At 41.1% G+C, this 14,635-nt stretch overlaps 2 protein-coding genes across 9 annotated transcripts in view; one reads left to right on the plus strand and one right to left on the minus strand.

Moving 5' to 3' along the window:
• Nucleotides 1–44: 44 nt before the first annotated feature.
• On the plus strand, nt 45–3,269 carry zgc:194887 (uncharacterized protein LOC571819 homolog). Of its 2 annotated transcripts, none has more exons than XM_042388045.1 (3): nt 45–585; nt 730–890; nt 2,575–3,269. In XM_042388045.1, the coding sequence occupies exons 2-3, from the start codon at nt 746–748 to the stop codon at nt 3,267–3,269; spliced, it is 840 nt and encodes a 279-aa protein (XP_042243979.1). In that variant the 5' UTR covers nt 45–585; nt 730–745. The 2 variants fall into 2 exon arrangements, with proteins under 2 accessions (XP_042243979.1, XP_042243980.1); XM_042388046.1 differs by having other exon boundaries at nt 733–890.
• Nucleotides 3,270–4,723: 1,454 nt separating this feature from the next.
• The window catches only part of chrm5a (cholinergic receptor, muscarinic 5a), a 30,698-nt gene continuing 20,786 nt past the window's right edge, over nt 4,724–14,635 (minus strand). For 6 of the 7 annotated variants that reach the window (XM_042388040.1, XM_042388035.1, XM_042388034.1 and 3 more), the window contains one exon: nt 4,724–6,371. In XM_042388040.1, the coding sequence (XP_042243974.1) occupies nt 4,724–6,304 (1,581 nt within the window). In that variant the 5' untranslated portion in view covers nt 6,305–6,371. Of the gene's footprint in view, nt 6,372–13,816; nt 13,871–14,635 lie in introns of those variants that run through there. The other variant, XM_042388041.1, reaches the window with a different exon arrangement.

The following is a 14,635-nucleotide window of genomic DNA, read 5'->3' on the forward strand; positions in this document are numbered from 1 at the left end:
GCAACCAACACAAAGGGTGTAATCCCCTTCCTCTGTGTGAGGAGACAGCACTGATATGTTTCTTTGAATTCATGCAAACTTCAAATGCACATCTTCAGTGGAATTATTGTACTTTAACTCAACACTGTACTTTACCTCAAGTAGAATTACAGCTGCGTTGAGCTGTCAGATCACCAGCAGCAGATTTAAGTTGAACCACTATGATTGAATCTCAGCTGGACTTCAGCCTCATTCACTTGAAGTGATTGAAGTTATGGAGAGATATGGGTTTGCATGGCTCATATCTCCCTATTTACACGTGGGTTTATCTCACTTGACACAGATAAATGGAGGGTTGGTGTCTCACATTGTGATGTGAACCTGAGGCTGAAGTCCAGCTGTGATTGGGCAGGAGACGCTGTGTGAATGGACCTGCAATTCGGTGAACTCTGACTATGAACTCAGCAGTCGACAGCCTTGTTTGCATTCAAGTGCTTGTCATTCAGTCAGCGTGGAGTAATACAGTAGGAGCGTGAGAGAAGATTTGAGTACAGAAAACAACATATTTTTACTCTCTGTCGCCTCATACAGGTGACTCCACTGAAGGTAAGGTCATTCATTTTATTTTTCAAGACACCTTCATTTATTTTTTCTCTTGCTTAACAGTTTTGTTGTGTGTTTTTCTCATTAAGTTTTCTGAATTTAAAAAAGGATTGTTGTGTTATTTGCCAAACACTTTTGATTTGTCAGCAGGGGAAGGTTAAGGATGAAGTGTTTGAAATGCGGGCTGCTAGCAGGGCTCCTGCTGCTGCTTAGTCTGGCTGGAGTTGACATGGAGCATCTCCAAGCAGAGAACCTGAATCTCCTTCCCCAACATGAGCACAATCTGGTCCTGAATCGTGGAATGAGAGGTATATCTATGCGAGTCTTTCACTTTTCACAATTATATGTTATGTTTGTATTTGTTGGTGAAGCTAAATGCTTCTTGTGGAGAATTTTTCAAACTTTGGCTGATGATGATAAAGTGTACCTGTGTGTATTTGTGTGTGACAGCCCTGTGATTGCTTTTAAGTGCTGTGTTACTCTATCTCTGCGAGATCTGTGTGGATTCTCCTGTGGGTGTGGGTCAAATTCCAGTCTACACCTAAATTGCTTAGTGACTCATTAATGATAAGTGTTATGTCCTGGTAAGTTATTCTTTGTAAGATAATTTGTCAGAAAAATAGTTGTAAAAGTCTGGCAATTGCTCAAGGTTTTACCATGTTTACCTGGGAGCTATTGAGAAACTGTGTTGGCATGCTGCTCCCATCAATGTACTGTAATGAGTAATTCCTGACGAGCAAAAACATGACAGGTTTGACTTTTGTCTGCAACTCTGCACCATCATTATATTAATGGTGGTTTATAATCACTCCATAATTTAATTTGAATAGACAAAATTTCTTGTTACTTTAAAATGACTTAATTAAAATGTAAAGTTAATGGACTGAATATTTTATGTTCTAGCTGTAAACATGATTATGTAAAGAAATTTATTTGGTAAAAGTTCAGTGATTTAGCACTTCCATAAAGTAAGGGGACAGTTGAGAGACTGGTGTCAGGAAAAAGAAAAAAGAAAGGTCACAATCCATTCAGTAGAGGCTGAAATATCCTGACTTTTAGAACTAACACTTCCCATGATGCAACAAGAAAGCGCCCATGTATTAGACCCTACCTCCCTTTGTAAATACCCACACCTTTTAAAGGTCCAATGTGTAGAATTTAGTGGCATCTAGCGGAACGGACTTGGCAGAAATGGAATATAATATTCATAAGTGTGTTTTAATTAGTGAATGATCACCTGAAAATAAAAATCATTGTGTTTTTGTTACCTTAAATGAGCCCTTTATATCTACATAGGGAACGTGTCCTCTTCCATGGAGGCTGCCATGTTGCACTGCCATGTTTCTACAGTAGTCCATAACAGACAAACCAAACACTGGCTCTAGAGAGGACCTTTTGCGTTTTTTGCGGCCACCGTAAGTTCTCCTACACGCTTCGAAGGGGAGGATGAGGCGAGGGATATTCAGTTGGTTGCAATCTGCAAGCTCACCGCTAGATGCCACTAAATTCTACACACTGGACCTTTAACTCCACATCGCTCGTTGGTTAAGCCGACTTTCTGCTATAAATTTGTGTGTAAATAACCCTGATGACATCAGTATGACATCATCTGGGTTATTTTTCCAGACTTAACAATGATACTCCGGAGCCACATAAGACATTATACAAATGTTTACATACAAGAGCTTTACTACTCATGATAAGTACACTTTGACTTTGACATGTAAAATCAGTGGCCTTTTAACATACTGTATGTCATTATTTCAACAACAACAAAAAACAGGTAAAATGGTCTCATTGTACTTATTTGTGTTTTCCATTTTAGTTTGTATTATCAAAGTATCTGCTTAGAGGTGTGAAACCTCACTGTAGTGTCATCAAATGGATAGGATTTTTTTGTGTTGTTTTATCAGGATTGACAGGTTGAATAAATGAGTGTAATTACCTTTCACTAATTCACAGTTATGACTGATATGTTAATTTGCCCAACAGTGCTTCCCAGAGACTGTCATGAAATGCTGATGACCTCTTCAGGCCAGGCCAGAGACGGTGTGTACCTGATTCAACCAGGTGACTCCCCTATTGTGGCCTACTGTGCCATGCAGGAGGGTGGATGGACCATTGTGCAGCATATCACCGTCAACAGCAGTGTGAATTTTGACCGTACCTGGGCTGAGTACAAGCATGGCTTTGGGGGTGTCACTGGTGATCACTGGCTTGGGAACGAATACCTTCATCAGCTCACCCGTGGGCCTGGCCGCTACAAACTGGGAGTAAAACTAGTAGACAGAGACGCCATCACCAAGATGGGGGAGTATGACCCTTTTCTGGTGGAGGATGAAGCATCAGCATACAGGCTGAGGCTGGGATTATTCCAGGGCACCGCCGTGGATGCCTTGACCCTGGACACAGAGAACTACCTACATGACAACCAAAAATTCACCACTAAAGATAGAGACAATGACAACTACTTCCAGAATTGCGCCAAGCTTGAGTTCCAGGGGGTGGCAGGAGGTGGCTGGTGGTATGACGCCTGTGCTGGTGCCAATCTGAATCGCAGGAATGTCATCTACTGGCAAAAGGACTGCAACAAGGAGCGACTGTGCAAGTATGCATGGATGATGGTTAGACCTTCAGACACAGTTAAACTGATTCCCACTGGAGACTGCAAGAAGGATGAGCTATGAGGACAGCATTTTTTCAGGATCAGTGATTTACTCCTAATAGCCATTATGCTTGACATTCAATTCACCACATTTTATTCAGAAATGCATGGACATGATCACAAAATACTGAAGATAACAAACAAAAAAATCACGACCTTGAAACACAGTATAAAAATCCAGTACTTTTTAGCTCTAGCTTTGTTTCAATCAATATACTTGAAGCAAAGGGTCTCTTTCATTTCCCAAATTGCAAGTGCAGATTTCAGTTTTATCACAGTTACAAAGTGTTTCATGACATTATAGCTTATGACACATGGAAAATATCTCCCATCCAATGCTTACAGAATTTCAAAACAAACATTTCACAAACAAACAGTATTTTTGCTTTGCCACAGTACATTACAAGTTTGCCAGAAATACAGTGAAGATATGATGGCATACTGATTTAGCTACAGCAATTCAGAAAAAAACAAATACTGTATTTTAATGCTCGAAGAAAAAGAGAATGTCCTGAGGATGAAGATTAATAAACAGATTATAATAGACAATGTGTGCTCTTAAGTCATCCAAGCCATTCCCCTTGTAAACACAGACATTGTTTAGCAAGTTTATCATGTAGTTTGAGTAAAATGACTACCATGTTTTTCAGTCTGTATTTGAACCTTTAACCAGTAGGTTTTATTCCGGGTGATTCATCAATGCCTGTAATATAATTAACAGTAGCATTACTTTTTATTTTCAATTGCATTTAGCAGCACAGAAATGGCAGGAAAAAAATAATGTGATAAGCTGAATTTATGTCTGTTAATCTGACAAATGGCAATGGCACATGTGAAAAGGCTTCGATTATCATCAAGTTACAATCTTGACTTAGCAAGCAGATTCTGACATCAGGACGACACTTACTGTATTAGCCCTTTAAAATAAAATAGCAGTTCCAAAATGTGCATCCTCAATACAAACACAATAATCAGAATAAAACATATCTGCAAATGTTGTGACAATTTGTGTGTAAGAGCATCAACTTGGGAAGGACACTGGCAAGTTGTCACACTTTTAAACCAATATACAGTGTAAATTATTAGATTGGAACAAATTTATCATGGTCTCCAGATATCAAAATGTGCATCTTAAATACAAACACAGTACAATATGAAATAATCTGTATGTTAATCTATGGTATTTTGTACATGAGAGCATCAACTTTGGGGAAAATGCTTGCATTTCTAATGTTTTAGAATCTATATACAGTGTCACTGATTATATTGGGACTTTGATGCTCCTCCATTTCTGTAGTTTGAGCAGTCATTAACAAACAATATAGCAGACCTACTGATTCATGAGCACACTATTTAAATTGTACCAGCTGATTACTTTTAATATCACCTATTATGTAGAATTCAAGTTCAGAAAGCCAAGATTATCATTACAAACATTTACAGCCATCATCGTACACCATCTTAAAAAAAAAAAGTTCATGTAAGTTTGGAGTTGACCATTGGGTTTTGTCCATACCAGTATAGTTTCTCCTCAATCCTTTTCTTCTTCCACTGGCAAAGCAAGAGCATGCGGAAGGTCTTTTGAAAAGTCTTGTTGCAAAGGGCGTAGCACATGGGATTGACGGTGCTGTTGACGTAGCACAGCCAGTAGCCCAGGTGCCAGAGTGAAAGGGGAATGCAGTCTGAACAGAAGGTGGAAATAAGTACCATGATGTTATAAGGTGTCCATGTCAGGATGAAGGCTAGCAAGATAGCACTGAGTGTCTGAGCTGCCTTCCTCTCCTTGATCAGCACCATCCTCTTCCTCTTGGTGATCTGGTTCTTCAGCGTGACGTCTATGGGCTTAGACGTTGAGGAGGTGGATGGGACACTCATGGACTCGGCCGAGGAGAATGTCGAGGACGCCATTTTGGTGTCTCCGTTTTTGCCCTGGTGCTCCACATGAGCGTCTTTGGCCACAGGCTTGAACTTGTAGGACACACACTTACTGCTCTTCTGAGAATTGCTTTTGGGTGGTGTCTGAAAGAAACTGTCATCTTCGTAGCTGCTGAGTTGCTCACTCTCGCTTCCTACTCCACTCTTGCTGGTCTCACAAACCTGATTCCTGAAGGAGGGCTGGAAGGCCCCCGGAGACACGGGCTTGTCCTCGTCCTCTGAGGAGGCGTAACTGTTGAAGGTGGTCAGCTGACCAGCTTTGGACCACTCATCATTGGTGGTGGCTGCTGACTTGACAGCATTGCTCCTGCTTGAGGATGACCAAGAGGCTTGATTCCTGTCATGTGAAGTTGACCTTAGTTTACAGTTAAAACAGGATCTGATAATGGTCTTCTGAGGCTGGATGACCCCTGTGTCCGTGGCATAGTTAATCCCTTGAAGCTCCGCCAAATCTTTGGTCCTCTTTTCTGTCTCCTTGTAGATTCGACAATATAAGATTGTCATGACTGACACAGGGATATAAAAGGCTGCGATCGCAGTCCCAAAGGTTATCACAGGTTCAGAGAAAAACTGAATCTGGCATTGTCTCTCAGGAACAGTTCTTTTTCCTATAAAGTATTGCCAGCAGAGGATAGGTGGTGCCCACAGAATAAGAGACACCAGCCATGCCAAACCTATCATGATCCCAGCTCGTTTGGGAGTTCGTTTGGCCCTGTAGGTTAGAGGCCTGGTGATGGAGAAATATCTGTCAAAACTGATCACCAACAGGTTCATGACGGAGGCATTACTAGCTACATAGTCCACCGCCAACCAAAGATCACAGGCAAGGTTTCCTAAGGCCCAGTAGCCCATCAGTATATAAGAGGTATACAGATTCATGGAGAAAACACCAATGATGAGGTCTGCAGCTGCCAGACTCAGCAGGTAGTAATTGTTCACTGTCTTCAATTGGCTGTTTACTTTGAAGGAGAGCATTACCAGAACATTCCCCACAATGGTGATGAGGCTGACTATAGCTGACACAGTCGCAATGGTGATGACCTCCCAGAGACTGTGGGTGACCAGATTTATGTCCATTGTACTGGTATTTACAGTGGAGTTTAGTGTGATTTCTCCTTCCATGGTCTTGAGTTTACTGGCATCCCACCATGACAAGAATGTTTGTATTTTTCATTTTCAGGAAAATCTCCTGAAAAGAAAAGAAAGAAAAGGTCAAATTATTTATCTCTGCAAAAAAGTTCCATTCATCAGCCACGAGATGGCGCCATTTCAAAATGTTCAGCATCAAAAATTCACACTTTGCTTGACACTCATGTTGAGTGATAATATACAAGCTTAATATGATTAATAATTTACATAAAATTTTCAAGTCACCTAGGAATGTAAAACATCAATGTGTCATTTAACCCTCACAGACAACAGCACTCAGTTCACTTTAGTGAAAAACATAGAAAGTTGTCAGTTGCATCAATGAAAAAAAAGCAAATGTCCTCACGCAGTTCACACAATTATATCAAGCTTGTGTGAGTATACCCATATGGAGCATTTTAGGCAATCTTTGCAAACATCTGTGGCACATTTCAAAAATTCAGGTCATTGCATAATTTTATTCCTTGCTCTATGTCTGTCCAGTCATAGTAATAGTGCATAAACTCAGTGTATAGTTCAGTAAGACAATCTTGAAAATATGTCAAAAAATGGTGTTGACTGTTATTTTGGTCCTTGTTTGAACTATCCGCTTCTACCTACTGTACATGGGTTTACACAGCCCCAACAGCATGTTATATTTGCTTAGCAGCTTTAAAGCATTTGGTGTTCTTGTCTTAAAAAATATGTGCGTAAACTGTGATTGTTGATAAGTACTTGACACCTTGTCTTTTGTTTTAACGACATTGTTGCAGTATTAAATGTATCAAATGGCCTTTATTCTAAATCCAACTATTAAAAATGTCACAAGTGTGTTAATGCAGCATTATTTGAAATGTATGTGCTTTGATTAATCTATCTGTTTAGGAACACTGAGAGGACTGATACATCCATTTTCTGTACACACTTATAGGATCCATACATAAGCTTGAAAATAGAGTTGACAGTTTTGGCAGAGTTAACAGACAGAAAAATGTATTCACAGTCACATTTACACTTATACAGTTTATACCAGCCCACACTATCTACACCTAGAAATTTCCAGGTCATCTGACCTGCATGTTTTTGGATTGTTGGCAGGAAAAGAATTACCTGGAGGATAGATAAATCAAATGAGAATCCATGACAGGTTATTATGGTCACTATATAATATAATATGCATCCAACCAATTATTGAAATACATTCTCCTTAGCCAAGCATAACCTGTGTGAACATTTCAACCTCTTGATCACAAACCGGCTATATAATAGCAATCACAAGTGCTAATAAAATGAAATAGTAATGGCAGACTAGCAAAATGTCTGTTCTCTTTATCAGTATAAATCAAATGTGACAAGATAATTCACAAATTGTATGCAGAAATACCGTTAGAAGAAACCAAGATGACGTCTGGATATAAGCCCTGTACAGTGTTAGTGGAAACCAACTCTGGTGCACTCTCATGGAGCCAAACTGTAAATTCAGCCATGAAATTTGTAGAAAGTATAAAGAATGACAGCTGCAATCTGTGTCCAGCTTTGAGGTTGATGAAACTTACAAATATCTGCCTACATTTCAAACTCACTGCCAGCTAATTTGCCAGCCATGAGTCAAATTCCTATTTCTGCAGTGTATGATTCATTTTTAAGAGGGATGACACTGAAATAATCAAATAAGCAAACATTTGCTGTGTGGAGAGCATCTGCAGTTCCCTAATTCTGCAATATACTCCCTTCTCTGAAGCACGTTACTCTATGGAGCCATTCAAACACTATCGTATTCTGGAGTTCTAACTTTTTGTGTTTTCCAATGCACAATCACAGAATTTCATGTAAACCCCATCAGTGTGATAGTATGACACCTGTATGACAGGAAGATCCTGCATAAGAAAGCCCCCTAGAATATAAGCAGATCCTGATTCAAAGTTCCTTTTTCTATTATTATCGCTCAGTGCTCAAGCACCACAGTTTTGCTATGAACAATTAAATCACATCCATGTTTATTGCTGTGGATAGAGTCTCCTGTAATAATAAACTTAGATTCACACGTAAGCACCCCCTGCACCAGTGGAGGGCAGCACAGGCCCTCTGCATATGGAGGCTCACAGTACACTGGGTCCACTAACCCACAGGTTACAAGTAGGTATTTAGCGCTACAATCAATAGTGGGTGAGGGTCTACCCATGCCATCCTGGTTTTGTGTGTTCTAAATGGAAAAGTCTATGACTTGCTTTTCATGATCATCAAATGCATTGTAGTGCCATTTGGTTTTGCTCTTGCCTTGAAGGTTGGCATATGCAAACAATTATGTTCAGTGTTCTATCTACCCATATGCCAGAGTTCAATCAAAACTGAGAGTAAAGCAGCCTTTTACCCACTCAGGCTATACAATATTTGGGCATAAGGCTAATCTCTGTGTCATACTTTTCCAGTTGAGATAATATGTTCTCACTCCCTTCTTCCAGGTTTCAGAGAGGACACTCAGAAAATACCTCAGCCAGCAGGGCACTATATGGCATGTATTGTCAGCCATGCCACTTGCTCTGCTTTGAGTACCATGACAACCCATAATCTCTGTCCTGCGTATGACCTTCCAAGCTCTAAAATTCTATTTTTCCAATTCTCCAGTATTATTACTTACTATTGAAAATGGCTGGTATGACAGCAGTGGCATAAATCCACCATCAGGGAGGCACAGACTCTCTGATGCTATCACTTCGGAGCAACAGTGAATTCAGGGGCAGATCACCTCCACAGAGAAAATCCTCCATGTGGGTAGCAGCAATTGAAGCTTAAGGCCATCAGCCAGAGCTGGCAAATGGGTGTGGACGTGCTGCCACACATGTGCATGTTTCCCACTTCCTCAAAACACATTTCTACACCCAAAAGAAAATTGGTGGATTCTGCCTCTTTCTTTCACACGGTCTCTCTTAACTGCCCTCTCACCTGGAGAGCACCTCGTTTGGGAAATGTATCACAGTTCTTGGCTACAATGCAATGCTTTGGACGCAATCACTACCCCGTACTTGAGAAATAACTTCCTTGTGCATTGGCATTCTTTCGACAGTGCCAGATAAGCAGGAGTGCCAGCGGCAACCTGAGGCCCACACAAATAACATTCCAGTCACTGTGGGGGTCCTCCTGCAGGAGCAGCTTGGATTGTCCCTCATCTTATTATAGAATGGCATTTCATATCACATCACTCAAATCCCCACATCATTAGACTGTTTATTGTAGATGGTGCCATGAATCAGTCTGCAGAATTCTTGTAATGAGGTAAAATAGCACCTTAAGATTTCCCAGATTTTTTTTAACACCACCAGCAGTATGACATTTGTGTTTTTTAGTGAAATGTCTCAAAAACTATTGGAATGGATCACCACAAATCCATGCCCCCCTTAGGATGAAATGTAATGACTTTGGTTATCCCCTAACTTTTCATCCTGTGCTATCATCAGGTCAATATTCTAATGTGTGCGATATTTTGGTTTATGACCAAATTACATTTCCATCTGCTCAGCTGTATTGTGCACTGTGTTTAGTGTTACAGTAATTAGCAAATGTTAGCATGCTAACATAAGATGGTGAAAATGGTACAACATTATACCTGCTAAACATCAGGGTGTTAGCATTGTCATTGTGAGTAGATTAGCATGCTGATGTTAGCATTTAGTTCAAAGCACCACAGTGTCAGCTTCACAGAATGGCTGTAGACTCTAAGTCTCAGAGAGCAAGAATGTTCTTGCTACGTCAAAGCCTTTATACTATTTTCTAGTGTATTCCCTTCTATTTTGTTGTCTTCTATGACTTATTTTATGCTGCAGACACACTTTCCTTGAAGCTAGTGTAGAATAATGTAGCCAATACATCAGGTCATATGATAGAGTCTTTACAAAAAGTGGACAGGCTGAGCCATCACTGATTATGATGCCACAGAAAGAATAAATTAATGACAGGTACTACATTCAGGAAACAAGGATATTCATATTCCTGACTGACCAATGACTGTTGTGATGCTAAGCCTACACAAACACACACACACACACACACACACACACACACACACATAAAGAATAGTCTTGTTCTACCTCTTGACCCCAAGAGGTAGAACAAGTCAAGCCCGCTAATAGCTTCTAAATCGAAGCAGGAAGTCCTTTAATGGTACACTCAGAACTCAGAGTGTGGGGTAAATATGGATACTATAAATAGTGAATATAGTCTGTTGTGGCCTGTTTTTTGGACTTTTTATGGATGCAGTTTGGTATCAAATGTGACGCACAGGGAGGAAGAGCTTCATGACTGTCTGGTCAGGAAAAAAAGGGAAGGCTTGAAAAACAAAGACACTGCTGCAGATCTTTTGGCAGAATAATTCCTGTATTTGTGACTTGGTGATTCAGTGTATGAGATTATACCCAGAGGTCATTAACATGAATCAGTGCCAAACAGTGGTGCAAAGAAGTCTTGCTCTAACTCTGCCAAGAAAACCAAATCACATATACATCCTTAGCGTATCAGACTGCCTCGTGAAATATGTTAGCTCTGAATGCATAATTAATGGCCATTGATCCAGTGATTAACAGTGCCCAATGTGTAAGAGAGGACAGACTAGGTAGCTCAAATCCGTCCTGAACCTCTGTACTGAGTGCAGAGGCGGACATGTTGAGGGGTGGATTCCTGCAGGTCCTCTGGCACCTGGCCATCAGTGCTCTGTGCTGTAGCTCCATGCACTGGCCCCCACTCGCCCTCCCAGTCATACATAACCTTTGGTTGCAGCACAACTGTGCTGCACAGCAGAAACAAGAGAACGCAAAGCGTGTATGTGGCATTTGTGAAAGAAAGGACAGAAGATGAGAGACCAACAGAAGAAGAAGGGGAGAGAAAAAGAAAGGCGAGTCAAAGCAAAGGAGGCAAAGGACACCATGTGTGTCTGCGTGGGGAGTGTGTATGATGCGCAAATCAGCCCAGAGGTCTTTGGCACAATGGTTTGTGCATCCTGTAGTCAGCCCACTGACCCATGGTTAAGATTTCTGCACACAGTATGTGGTCTTCAGGAAGAGCACCTAAGAAATGCTTGAATCATTCTGCATAGCCTATTGGTCAGTGCAGATGAAAGAAAGCAGATTAAAAATGTTCCTATGTAGGAGACGTTTTAGAGCAGTTTCAAAACATGCAATATGAAATATTCATCAGTATGTCTATGTTGGTAGCCAAGGTTGGAATACAATCATATCAATCAAGAAGGAATGTATTAGGACAGAGTTAAGTATAGATATAACAACTTAAGAATGTGTATTCTTTTACAGTGTTTCCCCTATAATAGTACAGGCCTGGCAGGCCACCAGGCCAACGAGAACCCCCGCCAGGCCGAAAAATATTTTTTTAAATGCCAAAAATAAGGCCAAATATCCATTCATTCGGAAATCATCGTTTGGGAGCCTCTGAGCAGCGCTGTTCCGAAACGTGAGTCAACGTCTGTGTCATTGCCTGGGAAACTCGAGGTAGCGTAACTCCTTTTAAGGAATAGGGCAGTGCGTAAGCAAGTGAGCGGTTAAGCAAGAGTGCGAGCGTCAGAAAAGTGACGGTGAATGGTGAATGCAAGCGGAGAAGAGGTAAAGGTTAGCAGAAAGTTGTCAATCTGATAGTAAATGTACAGTACAGACTACAGTGTGTCAGTTAATAAATGCTGCAGCTTGTCAAGACCAAGAAAAGTCACATCTGTTATTTCCCCAACCGCTGGAAAAGTGAAGGGGGTTAGCCCCGAAGTTAGCAACAATGGGCTAGCCTTACCTGACGAACAGAGAAATAGAGAAATGTGAAACCACTCAACCTAGGGGAAACACTGTCTTATGTCTCCTTTTTTTGTTTATTCACTGCCTGACGTTTTCTTCACTTTGATTTAAAACAGAACAAACTTAAATTCCATCTCTGCTTTGATGAGAAATTATGAATATGAGAATTAGAGGAATGTTATGATCTCCTAATGGACACCACAATGGTTTTGGCAACTGCTAAAGGGAATAAAATGATAATATTTAATGCCTCTAGGAGCTCCACTTTATAGGAACATTTCATTAATGCCCCATTTTCAGATAATGATCTGGTTTGGCTCATTTGTGTTCTCGTGTGAAGAGGTTTCTAAATACCAGCCTGTGTCTGTCTGTGTTTGTGCCTCTAGGTTGTCTGATCCCAGCACATAACAAGCCCATTATTTTCTATCCTGTTACATTTGTGTACAAAAACAGAGATATTAGTTTGAATAGCCTCATTACTGTTCGAATATTAATTTTCAACAAATGGTATAAGTTAAGCATACATGCATGGTTGAGGGAACACAAAAGAATGCACATATCTGTGTATTCAAGTTATTCTCTTTTCCTCCCCAATGCTCAACATCTGCCTTCCCTGACCGTATGTATGAAATTAGAAGAAAATGAGCCCAGGTCTCATGAAAGAATGCAATTTAATGTTGCTGTACAAAAGGGTCTTGTGGTAAATTGGTCTACAATCTAGTCACGACTTTTTCCAAACCCACCAAACCATTACTGTTCTGTGGCAACAACTTCCAGGATTTTTAAGTGCATCTGCACCTTTATGCGTTTGTTGCAACACCACAAAAGATCTGTGGGGACTGGATGGACTCGTTAAAATCACGCTTCGCTGCTTAATCCTTCCCTGTTTTGTCATTTCCACTTAATCGAAGGGGGGGGGGGGGGTGAGAGCCTTCCACTTCAGCCTTTGAAGAAAAATATAGTTTTGGTGTGTGTGTGTGTGTGTGTGTGTGTGTGTGTGTGTGTGTGTGTGTGTGTGTGTATGTTGGTGAATTTTAGCACAGTGCAGTAGAAACAAGAATGCTATTATCTATTGCTATTATCACACATTTTAAATACAATTCTAAAAGGAGATAGAAAGAGTAGAAGGGAGACAGGCTGTGGAGAAAATATGATTGTAGAATAAAATTGTGTCTACTAGTGACAGGTAAGGAGTGGTCGCAGAAAAATGTGGAAGATGGATGAATGTAATCAAGGCAGATGTGAATCTGAGATTAAGACTTACGTGAGACATAGAACAGAGTCAAAAATAGATATGCGAGCATTTGAAGAGGCAAGTGGTTTACTGACTTACAGCCAAAGGAAATGCACATTTCTTCAAGTTATTCAGCAATAATAAATGAGCTTTAAAATGTACCTGATATGTGACCAAACTGTTACATGTGCAACTGATGGATGGCACTTTTCTATACAGCAAGTCTTCCAAAAAGAACAGATGCACACGTATCTTTCCGGGAGCACAGCCTCTGTTGCTTTCATTAAGGTAAAAGGCAACATTAAAAATACATGCTGAGACCTCTCAGACATGCACTTGTGCACACATGATGCTATTTCCCCTCAAATTCAGGTCATGCCTTTGTACATAAATACTGAAAGTGCATATTCAATGACTTATGATTCTCTAGAGACTGTGAAACAAGCCACCGATGTTTTAAAAAAAAAAAAAGACATACATACTCACAGCTCACTTTCATCAGATCTCACAGTCTTCTGTTTAAGGGCAGACTGTGTCTCCTGGTGAGAGCAAAGTTCATAGTTAATCCCTTTGTTTTGCCTGGGAAGCCTTCAGGTCAAGTGTGGCACTGAGGAACAGGATCATAACACAGTTGGAGAGAGGATTGAGGTGGATGAGAAATCCTGCTGACTTGACCCTTGCATGCCAGAGGGGTCCGGAGGAAAAAGTGTGAGCACAGAGGCAAAGGAGAAGGCAGAGGAGAAAGAGGACGAAGAACAGGAGGAGGGTGGACACCAGGAGGCTTCGGTCATCCCTGCTCAAGAGGCGCAGAGTACAGCATCACGTTACCCTCAGCCATCTAAAACAGCAATGGTGTGTCCAGATGAGAAAAGTATCCTCAAGTTGCACGGCATCCTTCTTCAGTCATTTATAAATGAGAAGAATCAGCTCATGAGCCAAAGAAAGAAGACAGGAGAGAACTTTTCCTCCCAGTCTGAGCTGAGACGGCTGAACTGTGCTGCCTCTCAGTCAAGTTGAAGCAGAATGTCACTGAGAGGCTGCCTGACGCCTGAGCCAAGTCACTGCTACTGCCACTGCTGCTGCCGTTGCATCTACTCTGGCTGACAGACACAGATGTAGCTGACGCTAGCTAGCTGGGAGGAGAAATTCCCATAGGGGTGAACGGTTCATCATGTTTCGGGACAGTGAGCATGCAGCTCAGACCACAGAGTGTGAGAGGGAGAAAGGAGGGGGGGGGAGGAGGGAAAGGAGGTGGCTGGGTGGCTTCAAGGGGTTCGTTTTGGAAGGTGTGGGGGCGGGAGGGGA

The sequence above is a fragment of the Thunnus maccoyii genome, chromosome 16 (assembly GCF_910596095.1).
Source record: "Thunnus maccoyii chromosome 16, fThuMac1.1, whole genome shotgun sequence".
Lineage (NCBI taxonomy): Eukaryota > Metazoa > Chordata > Actinopteri > Scombriformes > Scombridae > Thunnus > Thunnus maccoyii.